General features: G+C 41.7%; 1 protein-coding gene across 1 annotated transcript in view; it reads right to left on the minus strand.

Moving 5' to 3' along the window:
* mctp2a (multiple C2 domains, transmembrane 2a) overlaps nucleotides 1-16,005 on the minus strand; it is a 34,294-nt gene that overhangs the window by 14,528 nt on the left and 3,761 nt on the right. The window contains exons 3-16 of the mRNA XM_059336040.1: nucleotides 15,836-15,947; nucleotides 13,291-13,433; nucleotides 13,124-13,200; nucleotides 12,904-13,018; nucleotides 12,772-12,795; nucleotides 10,256-10,432; nucleotides 9,429-9,559; nucleotides 9,138-9,324; nucleotides 8,669-8,762; nucleotides 8,469-8,571; nucleotides 8,283-8,385; nucleotides 8,092-8,193; nucleotides 7,919-7,993; nucleotides 7,511-7,630 (exon numbers count right to left, since the gene is read on the minus strand). Of these exons, the coding sequence (XP_059192023.1) occupies nucleotides 7,511-7,630; nucleotides 7,919-7,993; nucleotides 8,092-8,193; nucleotides 8,283-8,385; nucleotides 8,469-8,571; nucleotides 8,669-8,762; nucleotides 9,138-9,324; nucleotides 9,429-9,559; nucleotides 10,256-10,432; nucleotides 12,772-12,795; nucleotides 12,904-13,018; nucleotides 13,124-13,200; nucleotides 13,291-13,433; nucleotides 15,836-15,947 (1,563 nt within the window). The remainder of the gene's footprint in view (nucleotides 1-7,510; nucleotides 7,631-7,918; nucleotides 7,994-8,091; nucleotides 8,194-8,282; nucleotides 8,386-8,468; nucleotides 8,572-8,668; nucleotides 8,763-9,137; nucleotides 9,325-9,428; nucleotides 9,560-10,255; nucleotides 10,433-12,771; nucleotides 12,796-12,903; nucleotides 13,019-13,123; nucleotides 13,201-13,290; nucleotides 13,434-15,835; nucleotides 15,948-16,005) is intronic.

The raw sequence follows: 16,005 nt of genomic DNA on the forward strand, positions 1-16,005 counted from the left end.
CGTAGCAGGAACAAAGGGACAAAGACACCCTCTATAAGAGTTTCTACCATCCTGTAAATTGATTAACAGAGGAGGGGGCTGCCCAGTCTACCAACCTAAACTGAATGGCAGACGCACCACCAGACTGCAAGGCTGCCAAATGCTCTTCTTATACACTACAGGCTATAAATATAGGCGTCACATCAGTATAACACACATAATACTGTTGATAAGCTAAATTAGTGTAATGTCACAGCACATGAGGCCATACAGTATCATTACTGTTGCTGTAAAAACACCTAACTAAGATGAAATGTTTCTTTTACGTTTTACATGTTAAAAATACCCTTATTTTTCAGACTATACCATCCAAAAACACAGAAGATTTAATCTTGGCTGCGTCTTCACTACTCTCTTCAGTTGCACTCCACTTGGAAAGCTAAACAAAGCGAGGAGAGCGCCAGCCAGCATTATGAGGGTCAGTCATGGGGGCTGTGGACGGATGCCAGATTACGTGAACATATACTGAAAGAGTTTAACAAGACTGACTACAGGCTGCAGGGTTTGTGTATGTGTGTTTCTGTGTGTGTAATGGACAGAAAAAGGCCTGAATCTGTGTGCGTGACTATGTGCAAATATGGGATATACAAAGATCAAGAAAATAAATTAAAATTATTATTTTAAAAACAAACAGGAACCTCTACAAAACCTTGAATTGTCTTTATAGATAGATAGAGATGGTCTTTTTTTCTGGGTGAAATCAAGGGCAGAAAAAATTAATCTGCATTTCTTTCTCAATTAAAATACAAAAAAAAGAGATTAATAATGAATCAAAGGCACAAGTAGCAGCACAGCTCACGCAGGTCTTTTTTTTTTCAGCCCGGCTGAAACAGAGTCTGGCTGAGGGCTTATGTTGGGGACAGGAGCGGCAGGCTTTAAAGTAGCTGTAAACGCAGAGCAATGAGACATGTAATTTGTGTTGAGCTTGGGCTAGTGTGGGGACAGGCTTTCAGGGGGTGTCGGAGGCAGAGGAAGCACAGATAAGATTTCTCTTCGGGGCAGGTAGAGTGTGTGGGCAGCAATGGTGCTCTGAGCTAACGCTGAATAAATATTTCACATACGCTCAGCTCAAGTCTTATCGACTGGGGAGAGAGACAGAGAAAGAGAGAGAGAGAGAGAGAGAGAGAGAGAGAGAGAGAGAAAGAGAGGGAGAGGAAGAGGGGAGAAAGAGAAAGAGATCGGCTACGTATGAGTGAGAGCAATGAAATGGGGAATCTCGTGTCCCTCTTCAGCGGGCTGGAATCAGTTCTGGAGTGTGATGCAATTCACAATTAAATTTTTATATCATATGCAGAATAGTGTATAGTAACATGGATATTTACTGTATTTAAGTTATTCAACTTAAGTGGTTCGTTTTCAACTTTCTATACAATTGATGCTATTATTATTAGGCATTTTTGTGTAATGTACAATAAACATTATAAACATACTTTAATGCTTTATTATCTGCTTATAGCACTGTATAATTATAGTTATGTGCACTAAAGAATCATCATGCTGTATAACAATCACCAGAGCAGATTATAAAATATTTCAAAATTACTTATAAAGTCAAGTATCATTATACTTTTTAAAAGCTGGTGACGGTTTGCAAGCCCATGTACAGTAATGCGTTATAGGGTCAGGATTATTTTAACCCCCTAATTATCTCATTATAATTCTTTATAACAGTGATTATAATGCATTAAAAATATTATGTATTATATTAACTATAACAATTGTAATACAAAATCTTATTTATAATACAAAACCTTGTTGGTAAGTGAACAGCAATCATAAAGCAGTATGATACTATGAAGTATTAAGATATTATAATAACTGAGCAGCACTGATGTAGTATAATACTTGATCTTATAATTTATTATAAAATGTTTAATGTTTTAAGATTTCTGCTGTAAAAAAAAAGTTATGAAAACTATATTATAAAGTGCGAGAAGGAGATTATAATGCATTAGAATGATGTTTAGAGAACGTATTTGTGTATTTTAATGTATTTATAAAAATGTATTATAGACATAAGCGTCATACAACCCTGAATTTAAAAATACCTGGACGCTTTTTGAAATGTGAATAAAAACAGAATTGCGGTTTTGGAATTGGGGTTGTAGAATGTGCAACCAAAAATCCAACAAAAGTAAACATTTTAGCAATGAAGCCATAACTCCATGTAAGCATAAATGAAAATTAAATGAAAAAGAAATTGTGTTATATGGTCCAATTTAACTTAATTCAGTGTTCATACATTTTTGAAACTTGTAAACAAAAAGGTAAACAGTGACAAACAAATGCCTCAGCGTGTGAGGCTGCATGCACAGCACAGCGCTGTAGTGATAGCAGCTCTTTATCAAAGCACTGAGGAAGAGCAGCAGTGCAAAGCAAAGCATTAGCATTTGCTCACAGGGCCAGCTCTGGCCGTTGTCTCCCCGCCTGTCTGACACATGCCAGGGCCAGAGTAGCGGCAGTGCGAGGCTGGAGCGGGGCAGTCAGCAGGGGCCCCGTGGTGCCTGTCAGTGGTGGCTACACTGACCCTGCACTCCGGCACTGGCCACTAGTGTTTAATCCGTGTCGGGAGCGTTAACACTGAGCGACCTCCTGGGTGACAGATCTGCCATGCGAGCCTTTTCCCCTGAGGAGGTGGGGAGGGAGTGGCACGGACTCTCTCTTCCTGTCAGCTCAGCTCACACGCACGTTAATGCGCCGGGGCCAAGACCAGCCCCAGAACAGCCACACACAGGGGCGGACAGGTCGCCGCCTCAGCTGCCTGGGGAGAAGTGTCCTCTGTGACTAGGAAGGTGGCAAGTATGTTAAAGGCAGTCATTATGATATGGCACACGCAACACAAAGCATACATGAAAACACGCATAATATAAAACTAAGTACAACAGATGCAAAGATAAAGCCTCTACACGTTTATTCAGTGCAATCAGCGATTATGAATCTGAGGACACTGTACCTGTTTGTACTTAAAGTTATTTCATGCTGTTTAAAAATGCTAAATAATAATAATGTCAGTTTAAATTAAATCAAATGTGTTCTCATAAGTGAAATCCATGTCCTAAAACATTTAAAAATAGGAACAATTTCACAGCTCTAGTGAAGTGAATATTAGCAGAGAGAGCTTATTAATCCCACTAATAAGGGGACATGTTTCAAGGTTACATACTGCATTCAGCCAACCTCCAGAGCTGTCAACTGACACATAGCCACTCAGGGCAGCTAAATAATAACACTGTGTTATATCAGGAAGCACTGCTGAGCAGTTTACAAGTTGTCATAGCCTATCATTTAATAATTAATAGATCTCAAACTACAAAACCATGAATACACACATTGCCATCACTGTCATCATTTTTTCTCTCCTACCAGACACATTCCCGCTACATAGTCTGTGAGAACTCCCACAGCCATGGAGATGGAGAGTGTAACCCCCATGAGACTGAAGAAACCCACTCCTTTAAGGCCTCCAACTTTTTCAAACAGAGAGAAAACAGATGCAGAGCAGAAACAAGGAGACAATTCACAGGCGTGCACAGTCCTCTCGCTGTTCTCACAAAAGCTTGGCCACACTGCAATGCAGTAAACCACAAACAGGCAGATCCAAGACTCACAAAGCATCTCATTTTCAGGGACAGTGTTAACAAGAACAATTATGACAACTCTGATTATAGCTTTGATCTCGGTCGGGCTGGTGTTCTGGTTAATGGCCCCGACTGCTGTGGGTCTACACAGGTGGTCCCCCGAGACCTCTGGAGCCAAATCTGACCCTGTCCTGCCCTCATCTGGGGAGACGATGATTCTATCAGCCCCCCCAAAAAAGTGCCTGGTGCAGCTGCCAAGTGTGTTTACAGCTGCATCGCATCAAACATTCATCAAATGCCATCTTTACAGTGTGTGATGTGAGGCAATCAGCATTTCACAGGCTGTCAAATGATGTCTAAAGCGGTTGCTACCTGGCAGTGACAAAAAGAAAACGGTTCAAATACTCACATAAGGTATACAGGTTTCTTTCTAGTCTAACTCCTGACAGATGAGGTACCTCATATATTAAAATATTAATTCGACTTAAATACTTAAAGCGGTCTAATGACAGCAAAGCTCAAAATCAGCTTTCAAGTGTAAATGATCCTTTTTCTTTTTTTTGACTTTCATCCATTTCATCTAAATCAAAATTGTTCTCAACTTTAAACTTCAGAAACAGATTAATTTGGCTGGCTAATACATGCTCATTTAGTTTTTTTTATTTAGTTTTTTTTTTTTTATTCTTTTTTTATGGAAGAAACTTGTGTCTCTCTGTGTAACGCACAGAATGGAGGATTTCACTCCAAGTTGTTCCCACGAATGGCTCCTGTTGGGAAAAGTAACTGATCTCCTTAGTGCCTCCATTCATGTTTCCAGCAGTGCTGTAGCTCCATCTACAGGTCCTATTTGTGTGTGCAGCAAAGAACTCTGGGTGACCCCTCTGCAGTCAGTGCTGATGTATAGCACATTCATCTCGCTCAGTCTTAGTGAAAAGCACATCTAAAGGCCGTTATTTTATGAAGATTTTAGCTGTCACATTTCCTCTCTCTCAGAGAAAAGAACATGCTGTTGTCAAACTCTTGAAAAGCGCAGATCCTAGGCTCATTACTGTAGCATAAACAAGAAGAGGAGAAAAAAATCCAAATTTCTTGTTTGTATTTCCGTTCACTGATGAAAATGTTTATGAGGATTTGCCAGAACTTTGTTTAAATGCGTGAGAAAGATTTTTTTCATTTTTTCTTACATTACCTAATTAGAGAGATTCTATTTTAAAACTGCTACACATTGGTGGAAAAACGAAGGCGACTTCAAACAGTATGGACTCTGCTGATGAGATTGCACAATCAAAACAAGTAACCTCCTGCACTCGCAAACAGTGACAATACTGCAAGTATTTCCGTCCCTCGCACAATAACAGCAGCACAAAACCAAGTAAACCATCAATCTGTAAATGCTAAATGTATATGTTCCTGGATGTGCAGCTTTCTGATTGCCACTCATAGGAAAAAGTTATCTTGATATGAACAAAGAAGAGTTCGCCAAAGAAAAACAAAAACTCAATCATTTTTCCCCCATTCCTATTCACTTAGTTAACGTGAACCAGAGCAGTGATCCCTCATGCAAAATTTGAATACCTTACACACCACACACCAACAACCACTTCATAATGCATACATGAATCTACATAAACAGGATACAAATGTAGACTACATGCTGTGTGGAGGTCAGAAAATTGGCCTGTGGGACTGAGTGATATAATGGCTAAGTATTCCTGGTAAAGCACTACGCGAGCATCCCGCAGTCCCAGTAGAAACCACAGCAGCGGTAATGCATTACAGGATGTATATGGTGTAAAAGGGTAGGACCGGTCTGCCTGCTTGATAAATAATGTATTGTAATGTATATTAAAGCTAGACCCACCACTGCAGCGTTTCCTACCGGCATACCCTGAGAAGTCCTGTGCTGCCTGCCACTGTGGAAAAGAGCAGACACTAGTGGTATAATTACGCACATCTGAGAGGCAAGCAGAGGCCATCTGTCAATGTCTGAATCAGTTACCTTATTACCACTGCCTAAAGATATAAAGATAGGAGTGGGAGCTGCTTTCATTAAGGCACATGGTGGCATGCTGGTTTAGACAGCTCCAAACACTAACTTAATTGCAAATGATGACTTGGAGGAGAAGGAGGAGTGGCTGTACAGTGGTTACCCTTGGAGTGGGCAGGGGCACTAGTGTGGATAGCAGCATGGCACGAGGCTTGTAATGACAGTCAGTCAAGACCTTGTTGTTGCCCTCGCTGACTGAGTTTTTCGGGTTACTATCAATTACATGCAATATTTACATGTGATTTGCATGTTCCACTGTACTTGTTACTTGTTGAGAATATAATAACTCATTGAAAAAAAAAAAAAAAGAACTTTTCACTCGTTGAACTCTCGGTCTGCTGACGAGTGGGTGATGAATACACTGTGGCAGACTCACTCTGTTTGGGCAATTCTCACCATGCACCTTTCGACACTCAGACTATTTGAAGCACACCTTGTCGCGTACTTTGACTACTCCGTGACTGTCTGCTTTTAAAAACATCAGCCGGTGTGCCGGTGTTAGTGTCTGAAAACAGAGCAATTGTTTCAAATAAAAAAGGACAAAGCAGCTACAGTCAATGTCACGAGAATTACCCTCCTCACTGGCAGGGAGCAGATAGAAGACACACAGCTGACAAAAATAAGATTGGGAAGCACTATACTGCAGCGACAATGACGATCCGGATGAAAATAGTGAGTGTGTGAGTCTTTTTCCTTCATTCTAAGATCTCTATTTTTGTGCTGCACTCCTAAACAGCAGGTGGAGTAGAAGTGGAAATGAAAGATTAGAGTGTGCCACCACACACTCCCATCGCCTGCGGAGGATCTAATTATAGGTGGAAGAAGATGGCCCCATCCCGCTGACCTGTCACCTGTCAGCCTGCCTATCCTCCTGCTCTCCTGCCCATATCCCTGCCTCTAAGTCTCTCGCTGTCTGCCTTCGTAGACCACACTCTTACCCAACTGTCTTCCTCTTTCTGTGCTCCAACTTTCTTTCCCAGATAGTAGCCTGCCTGCCTCCCACTCTATCCTTATAAAATCGCCCGCATTGTTCTCCGTCTTCCTGTCTGTGTGTCCGCCTGCCTGTCTGTGTGCCTTGCTGTTCTAAAGGCTGTGATACATTGAGCCTGGCCATTGCCTGGGGGGATTTGCACCTCAGGATCAGTGAGAAGGGCTTACAGAATACACCAGGTATGAATTGCATGTCATTCTGAGACAGAGCAGACAGAAGAAAGGCGGTGAAAGGAGAGTTCTTCACACACCCTGTCTGTGACCGCTTCCTCACCCTGACACGGCGCTGGCAGGGCTTTCATGGCAAGTGTACACTCTTAATCATGACATTACATGTGCTGTACTGAGGGGGATTCACAGGGTGATTTAAGATTATTTAAGCTTAGGACCTGAGATCACATACCCCTCATTAAAAACAGCTAAACAGAGACATTTAAACAAGGTTCAAATCTCGGAGGCAGACTGTCACTCCTCCACCCTAGGAAGCTGAGACTGTGATCCTCCTTACACCGTCCCTCGGGCTAGGAGTCTTTGCTAAGAAGTCAGATGTACAAACGCCCAAACCCCACCCCTTCAAATACACTCTAATGTCATCAGAACTGAAGGAAAGCCAAGTGGGGTTTGATTTAAAGGATAAAGAACATCCATCACATACGCAAGGGATAAAAACAGAAGGCAGCTATTGTTTTTCATGGGAAAAAGACTAGCAGAGAGAGAAAATGACTAAACCAAAGATTTTCCCCAACATCTAATTCACATAAAATGAAAGAGTTAAAACTGGGCTGCAGTGAAATGGGACAAAACTTGTTCGCCTCAAGGCTTAAAGAGAGTTCATTAACGTGAGGCAATGACTTACCAGAAAGGCTATTAGACTCCGTTGCGTGCTCTCCCATTGAAAACAGCTTTTAATGTACTGTAACGTGTACAGAACTGCTGTGCTGATTTTTCGAACCCGATATATATTCCGGGCAAGAACCTAATGGGGAATAATTGGAACAAATCACCGGTTAGTATCATTTGATACTGGACATAATGTTTATGACTTTGCAATGAGGTTCAATCAGCTTTATAATTCCTTATTTGCAACTTGTGAGGTAAGATGTTTAAAGCCAATTAAACAAATTACTTTGACTATGTCCGATCCAAACTGTGACCGCGTGTAGCTTTGTTGTGGCTACTTTATTATTAAGATGTGAGTGGAAAATACTGGCAAGCCTTTTTGTTCCATCTGCTAAATGCTGCTAAAAACACCAATAGAGATAACCTTTTTGGAGAACTTCACGTTTTCCTCCATTAATTTTGTCTCCTGCGGTTGGAAGGTTTTGATACCAGCTCTGACCTGGGACAAAAAACAAAACAAAATAAACACTAGTAGGTTATAATATGGTACATTATCACATGTCTTTCAAGCTTGAAGATATTTAGTTTGATCCTTACTTTGTTATAGATCACTTCCAGCACCAGTGTGATTGTTCCTTTAGATGTACTTCCCAAGTCGTCTTTCTTCAACAACAGACATATCTGCTGCCCATTCTGAACCTTTTAGAATGACAAAAAAAAAGTGAATTTTGATACAAATATGAAAAACCTGTCACAATAGTAATGTGGATGATCATGAACAAACTTACAGTCAGTAATGGAATGGCCACTTTGCCCAAAAAGTTTGGGGCTTTGTCTCCATTTTCATCAAGGAGAGTCAACTCTATTACATCGTGGATGTCCCTTATTGGGCTGTAACATAAGAATTAATGGTGTTCACATTAAAATATACAACACAGAATAAAACAAGTTTTTTTCCCAGACGTCTTACTTACAATGTAACTGCTTTGTTCCACTCCGGATTGAGGGTCTTGTAGATTGTGTGAGTTTGAAGTTTGCTGTTACCAAGCTCAACAACGCAAAAAGGATTGCTTTTTCCTGAAAATTACAAAAAAAAGAGTTAGGATTTAATGTGGTAAAAAAAAAAGCCCACGACCCTGAGGATAGAAAGCAGTGAATTACTGGAATAAATTACCATTGAGGTCTGTGGCAGGAAGATCATTTGCTTTTACAACTTTCACCTGAAGAAAGCCAACCTCCCCCACACACTTGTGCGAGTTCTTTAAGCTCTGAAAAAAAAAATTATTAAAAACATGGAATTCAAAACACATTTTGAGCATTGTTAATATTGGATATTGCAACCAAGTCTATTATTCATGCACACTAAGAAGATTGAATGAAATATATTTTCAAATTTTTATTGACAGCATTATAAAAGGCAGATGTTAAGACCAAAAAATATATCATATATCATAGATTGTGGTAAAATCAAACATTCAGCAGCTCCATGTAGCCCGAATGGGATGTTTCTTTGTGTCATAACCACATTTTCTCCCACTGCTACGATTCAACTTAGAGATTGGCAATCGAATCAGGCTCCTCAGATCGAATCGTTGAATATTTGGGTTCATCTCTAAAACCAACTATAACAAAATAGAACTTACAAATTTCTCCACCACTGCATCTCTCTCATCAGGCTTCTCCAAGGTAGCTGTTTCCATGTCAGAGATGGACACACCCCAGCAAGGTCTCAGGGTGACCAATAACACAAGCCTGCCCTTTCCTTGGTCCAGCACCTGAGTGTAGAGCTGCTTCTCATTAAGTGAAAGTCTCGATAGGTCAATCTCAAACCTGAGACACAAAAGGAAAATAGTTCCATTGAAACACATAAGGCCAACTTTTTCTGTGGAGCCAATGTGAGCAAAATTAACACTAGCCAGCAGGAAAATACTCACATCCCCCATGATTCCTCACCCTTCCTCCCTCTCTTGGAGTACACCTCTACCTGCAGAGGTTCCTGGTTATCTTCAAACTGATTGAAGTCAAACTGCTCTCTCCACTGGGGATTGGCCTGAATGCAAAGGTTCTGAGGGCAGTTAAGACAGATTCAGCACATGCAGTAACGTGGAATAACACACACAAACACACACTTTGATGCAATGTCAGGTTTAATGCATTATCAGACAGAGCAGCTCCTGCATGACAGGTGGATTAAGTCTTCATTCAGTCCAACCAGAACGAGGCAGAAAGAGGAGAGGAGAAAGAGAGGTGTGTTGTGTGTATGTGTTTCTATTTGTGTGTGCTTGTATGTGTACACCTCAGTAGCCACTCTGGGATTGTAAACACTGACAGCTTCCAATTAGAATCAGCTTTGTCCAACAAACAAACAAGCAGAGAGGAAAGCAGAGAGGTTTACAAAGAAATGACACGACAACACAAGACAAGTGCACCATAGAATCATCAGGGGGGAGGCCAACAAGTACAGGTAGATGAACAGGGCATGCTGGGTATGCAAATGAAGGCAATGAAGCCCAGCACCCGAAGCACAGGGAGAAGTGAGTGGCAGCCTTGCCCAGTCTAATGAGCTGCCTCTGCCATGGCCCAGTGAGCCAAGGTGGAGGTGAGTCACTGACAGGCACCTGCTGAGAGAAAGAAGCAGGGAAGTAAGAGATAGGGGCTGGGAAGAAAGACTTGAAGTATAAAGAGCAGACATTAAAAAGGCAGAAGAGCAAGAGAAAAGAGAAGTGGAAAAAGAGAAAGACTTTTAAAAAATAAGTCCAACCTTGCTCTTGTACTTCTGATCACCAAGGCGAAAGCGGACATAAATGTCCCCGTGGCCATGTTGCGGCAGGTCCTGTCCCTCCACCAAGGTGATACCGAGCATCCCAGTCCACATCTGGCTCTTCTGCTGATTCTTCTGCATCTCAGCTGGCCGAGGGGATGGTGAGGCCTGGTTCGGCTGCAGGGCAAAGACACAGACAGCTTCTTTTTTTTTTTTTAAAGCTTCATTCGTGTGGAAGCACTGTGCTCTCCCCTCTGTTTACCTGCTCCTGCCTCAGCCTGGCACCTCATCATGTTCACAGAGAGCATGAAAGTAGGACAAAGGTCCACACTATACAGCACATCTCTGTTGGAGCACATTAGCACATCTCTACTGACAGGTAAGCCACACCATGGAGGCTCCTGGAGAGCGAGGAAGAGAGGGACGTCAGCGAGCAGCCAGATGTCCCTGGCTGTGACAGTCCCACTCATCACTGGCTCCCAGACTGAGTGTGGGGAGGCAGGACACTTGGCATACTGCACAAGAGACAGCAGGCAGCAGTGAGTAATGATGCAAACCGCACAGCTCTCTCATCAGCAAATTATGCATACATGCAGCATGTATGGCCAGCATCAGAGTTTACTGCATGTTGGCAAATTCATCCAATATTTATTTAACCAGCAAAATAACAAATCATTTCTACTAAAGTGAATCTAGGAAACTAATATAGATGTTATGCATCTGAGGACTCTTTAGAAATCAAGGACAAACCCTGCAAATAATCCACTTCTCCTGCCGTGTGTCACAGAGGGAGTGAGAGAGAGAGGCCTTGATATGTTTCCATGTTAGAGTTCCCGTGAGGCCATGCGGTGATAGGCCAGGGCTGTAAAAACAAACAGCGGAGAGGTTGTGTAGGGCTGACTGTAATTAAAGAGCAGGACCGTAATCTGCTCTAGCCTCTTTGATTGCCCAGCTCCTTCGACTGCCCCGGCGACGCTGCTTCAAACAGCCCCACTACAACTCCCCTGCCACTCCGGCCCCTCCTCTTCACTACGGGGTCACAACCCACATTGCCACCCAATCCGGAGGGGATCAAAGCACATCTCAGGGACCTGAATTAACATGGAATACCACAGGCACAGCCCTATAAATATCAGCCCCTTCAAAAGAAGAGGAACAGAGGGAGTGGAGGAGCGATATAAAACAGGCCTCAGCCAAGTCATCCCAAGTGTTTATCTTGGACACATTTCTATCTCAGCGGCCAATAAAACAATTCCACTTAACTGTAAGTGGCCCCTAAAGAGAATCTATTCCTGGTCCTAAAAGGGCTGTGCGATTGCTTCCATATGGTGGGACAGCATGGGGACAAGCACGATGAGCTCAGACCCAGGTCCATTTGGCTGGTACCTCAGCACTGTCCATCCACAGCTGTGATATTACATCCTAACATCTGGGTTATTGCCCGCTATGCCTGGGAATTATCAGCATTGCCGATCTTAGGCATCCCACACTGGCAACATGCCTCGAACAGCAGAGCCCCCTCCCGCTTCTCCCATACGCCCCCCTCCTGTTTGAAACACTATCACACAGCAGAGTTTTACTTAGGCACTTGCCATTCCCTGTCTCTGTGGTGGTAACACAGAGGGAGAAAACGATGTTCTGAAAGAGGGGGAGTGGAGCTGTAAGAGCTGGGTATTCAGCACTTCCAGGATAGGTGTTAAATGCAATAAGATATTGTACGTTTGTCAAAAATGAAATGGGAAAAAAATGGCATTGTTACATTGTTAAATTAGCACTGTGATTTAGGCAGCAGAACATTGTGAAGAGTCCCATCACACATTTTTGTCTCCCTTTGAGTATCTTTAACCATCTGTAGTGGATAACCTACAATGTGTATGAAAATGGCTTCATTCCTTTGTCATCTAATTTCAAATTGAGATTGTCTACTGGACCATCAAGAGACTGAACAGTGGCAGATGTAGTGACTACATAGGTGTGAATATAAACCCACTCGCTGCAGTGTGAGTCCCAAACAGCAACCCTCCTATTTCACTCTGAATCTAATTACAGCTGCAATATATTGAAAACCACTTGAGAGGAGATGGAACTTTGTTTACTACAAAACCAAATACTGCTCTATAATATTCATCTAAGGGTTCTTTCATGACAACATATTCTGTCAATATTATTATTTTGGTCTTGATCAGAATGTAATATTGTACCATACTTTTTTTTCCACAGCAAAATGATACCACTGAAAATAATATGCATTGCAAAAAAGGTTCACTATAAAACCACAAAAGAAATAGGCTGTGCTGAAACCAAGGTTACACACAAAAGCCTGAGCCCTGAGCATACACCTCATTCTTTGTTGCACCATAGTACAGTGAGCTACTGCCCCCTAGTGCTTTAGATCAGGGTAACCGTGAGCACTACCATGTATATGACAAAGTTGAACTCTGGATATCATTCTGCACACAATTTGAAAATGACTAAATCCAGTTAAAAGGTAAATGTAAAGACATATTAGTCCATACCTTATTCTTCCTTGGTGGCCATCTCTATAGAAATAAAAAGCATCAATCAGTACAAACATTTTCAGCAAATTCAGCGAAGACTGGGAACAGAAGTGCTTCAAAAAAAACTTCTTGTCTCAGAAATACTCTTACAGGGCTTCTTTTGAGAGTAGCGTCTCTAAACATTAAGCAGATGTCAACAACAATAACTCCCATGTCATCTTCTTTACTTTTTGGATCATCCAGGCGCAGCTCCAATTCATAGGTTCTGTACAGAGACAGAAGGGGCATGAAGATTAAAACTGATGGCAACTTATGGGTATCCTTATGGTAATCTATTCTCTAAAATATAATATTAAAATATATCACCCACTTGTACAATTCAAGGTTATTCAGGGTAATGCTGCTGGAACCCATGAAGTCATCAGTGGTCCTATTTTTATCGTAGACCTGCAACAATAGAACAAAATTATTAACAGAAATCACATCCTCCGGTCCACAACCACTTTTGTATCTACTATTCAAACAAAAAATGCCTACCCGAACTTCCACGGGATGCTCTCTGTCTTGAAGAGGATGGGAGAAGGACTCGTTCCACCGTGGATTCAGGCTTTTATAAACTACTTTGCTTTTATAGAACTGTTTTCCTTCGAGTTTGAATTTTACATAAGGATCACTGGTCCCTAAAATGAAACAAAAAAGAGCAAATCAGCAAGATAATGTATGACAGGAGTTTTATAAAGTGTGCCCAGTGTATAAACAATTTAGTGAATAATTTTAATGCAAACTATATTTACTTTGTGTGGGACATTTTGCTACTTTAAAAAATGTACACTATGTATGAAAACACACACATGACCACACACACATACACACCCTTCCCCCATGCTGGTCGTGTGAGAGACTGAAATATGTGAGGAGGAGGTGCACCCCACACATGGCAAAAACAGAGGGATGTAGCTGTTTAATTGTGAAAGAGTAGAAACACTCGCCAGCATGAGGCAACCAAAAACCAAAATCTAGAAGCAACCAGTGTTAATCTCCCAAGCCTGTTAAGAAAGTCTGTCTGTGAGTGGGGTGGGGGTATGGGACTTCTTTGTTTCTGCAATTGCATGCAGATTGGCCAAAAAATGAAAGCCAGTCCCATGCCTTCATTTGTATAGGGGAATAAAGGGGTGCTTGAGAGAGCCTGCAGGGAGGCTTGAATCACATGACAAAGGCCCTGTGGGGATGGGCTGTCAGGCCTGTCAGCTCCCCACTCCAAATGAACATCTCGCAAAGGCAGGCAGGACCCACAGCAGCTCCACCCTGCCAGCCTGTGACAGGGAAACCTCCAGGCAACTTGACAGGAGGAGAATGTGGCAGCTAGCAAGGAGAAAAGCTCTGGCATGACTGAGAACGGTGACGATGGAAATTAATGGGAAAAAAGGGGAGAACAAAAACCAAGGAGTGGGGGCTGGTGGCGTGGGTCCTTTCAGAATATGTAATGACAATGTATGCCATTGGTGAGCCTTTGGCACGGTGTTGATTGTTGGGCAAACAGTGGAGAGACAGGGGGCATGTGGGGATTGCATCATCATGGTGCCATCTTGTCAGAGAAAGTAAGGTCTCAACTAGCAGGGAGTAGGGCACTGGGCTTGGAGGGTCTCCTGCCACCAGGCAGGGAAAAAAACTGTTAAGCATCAGTCCAAGAAGGAAGTCCTTTCACCATTCCCCCTGGAAGGGGATTTCCCCAACGCCAAAGGAGCTAAAGCTACACATGATGTTGGTTAAATCCTCAGGGGGTAAAAATGTTCAAATACATAAAATGAAGGTAACTTTAAAATACTGACACGTAACAATTTCCTGTTACAAAATTGTGAAATCAATCACAAATGACCAGTTTTCACTAATGTTTTTACTCTAAGTAAAACTAATTATAGAAGTCCCAAAAATTGCACACAAAAAAAGTAAATAGCCACCCTTATTAAGACCACACATGAATTTTCTCATGTTGTAGTTCCACTTCTGGACACCTGAGGTCACTACTTTCCCAAAGCACACTCTACTGGGCCACAGGGAGGGTGCAAGATGAGTGGAAATATGTATCACACAAGTCTCTCTATTTTTCACTCTCAGAGATCTATATCATTGTCAGCAAGGAATCTATTCACAAAAGTCCATGCAGGTATATAAGCCAAGTCATCCAAGTTTTTTAAAAGCAATAGTTCATGCTTGATTCTATACCTGGGTGTGATATTTATTAACTGCAGCTACAGGTAAATATACACTACTTTATGATAAGTACATTTATTAAATATCAAACTTTGACAATCCTATGGAAAATCAAAAGATTTCCAACATCAAACCTAAAGATATCATCAAAAATAATTAAAAGAAAAACTGTAAACTGTGTCATGTAACATTATCATTTGTGATTTACAATCTATATGTTCATGTTCAACTATGACTGAAAAATTATTAAAATTTCATTGTCAATTAAATTCAGCAAAGAATCCAACATCTACTGTTTAAATAAGATGTAATACCAGTGGTTTCATGTTCAGATCATGTGTTAATCATTGCTTTTTCCTTGTCCGTTTTGTCATACCGGTCTGACTGCATACTTAGCTAGAGTTTTTTTCCCTTTGTACATGCACTACTTGTAAAACTGCATCATCAACACAAGTAAACACATGCATTAACTGAACACGGCCCATCCTGCCTTCATACGCAATAACACATTTCCCATTCACAACCTTCCCCCGTCTGATTGGCTCATAAACACAGCAAGATTAAGAGATGTATAGACACTGTATGCTTGTGCAGTGTTTTATAGAGAGCTCACCCTTTAGCTGGAGCCAAAAGCCAACACACAAAGAACAGAATTCTTTTAAGACGTACAAGAAATCTGATCGGGCATTTCTTGATCTGCACTGATCTACCGGAGTGTTTCAAAAGAAAATCCCACCCTTAAAAGAACGGTTTGATGTCAGCTTATAAAGATGTAGCAATTATCCTCTGAAGATATAAGCGTGACAGCATCTTAGTCTAACAGGCTGTGAAAGGCCAAGACTTATGGATCACCTGCAGGTGTTTGACCTACCGGAGCGTTTGTCTCGGATGACCAGGTTCCTCCCCTGCTTAAGGTTGATGTTTAGGAGGTACTTCTGGCACACGAGAGGAACTTGGACGTCAGGCCCTGCTGTTGTAACCTGCTGTGAAGAACCATTCACATTAATACATTTCTCATACCAGATGATTGTCTTACTTCAA

The sequence above is a fragment of the Centropristis striata genome, chromosome 6 (genome assembly GCF_030273125.1).
Source record: "Centropristis striata isolate RG_2023a ecotype Rhode Island chromosome 6, C.striata_1.0, whole genome shotgun sequence".
Taxonomy (NCBI): Eukaryota; Metazoa; Chordata; class Actinopteri; order Perciformes; family Serranidae; genus Centropristis; species Centropristis striata.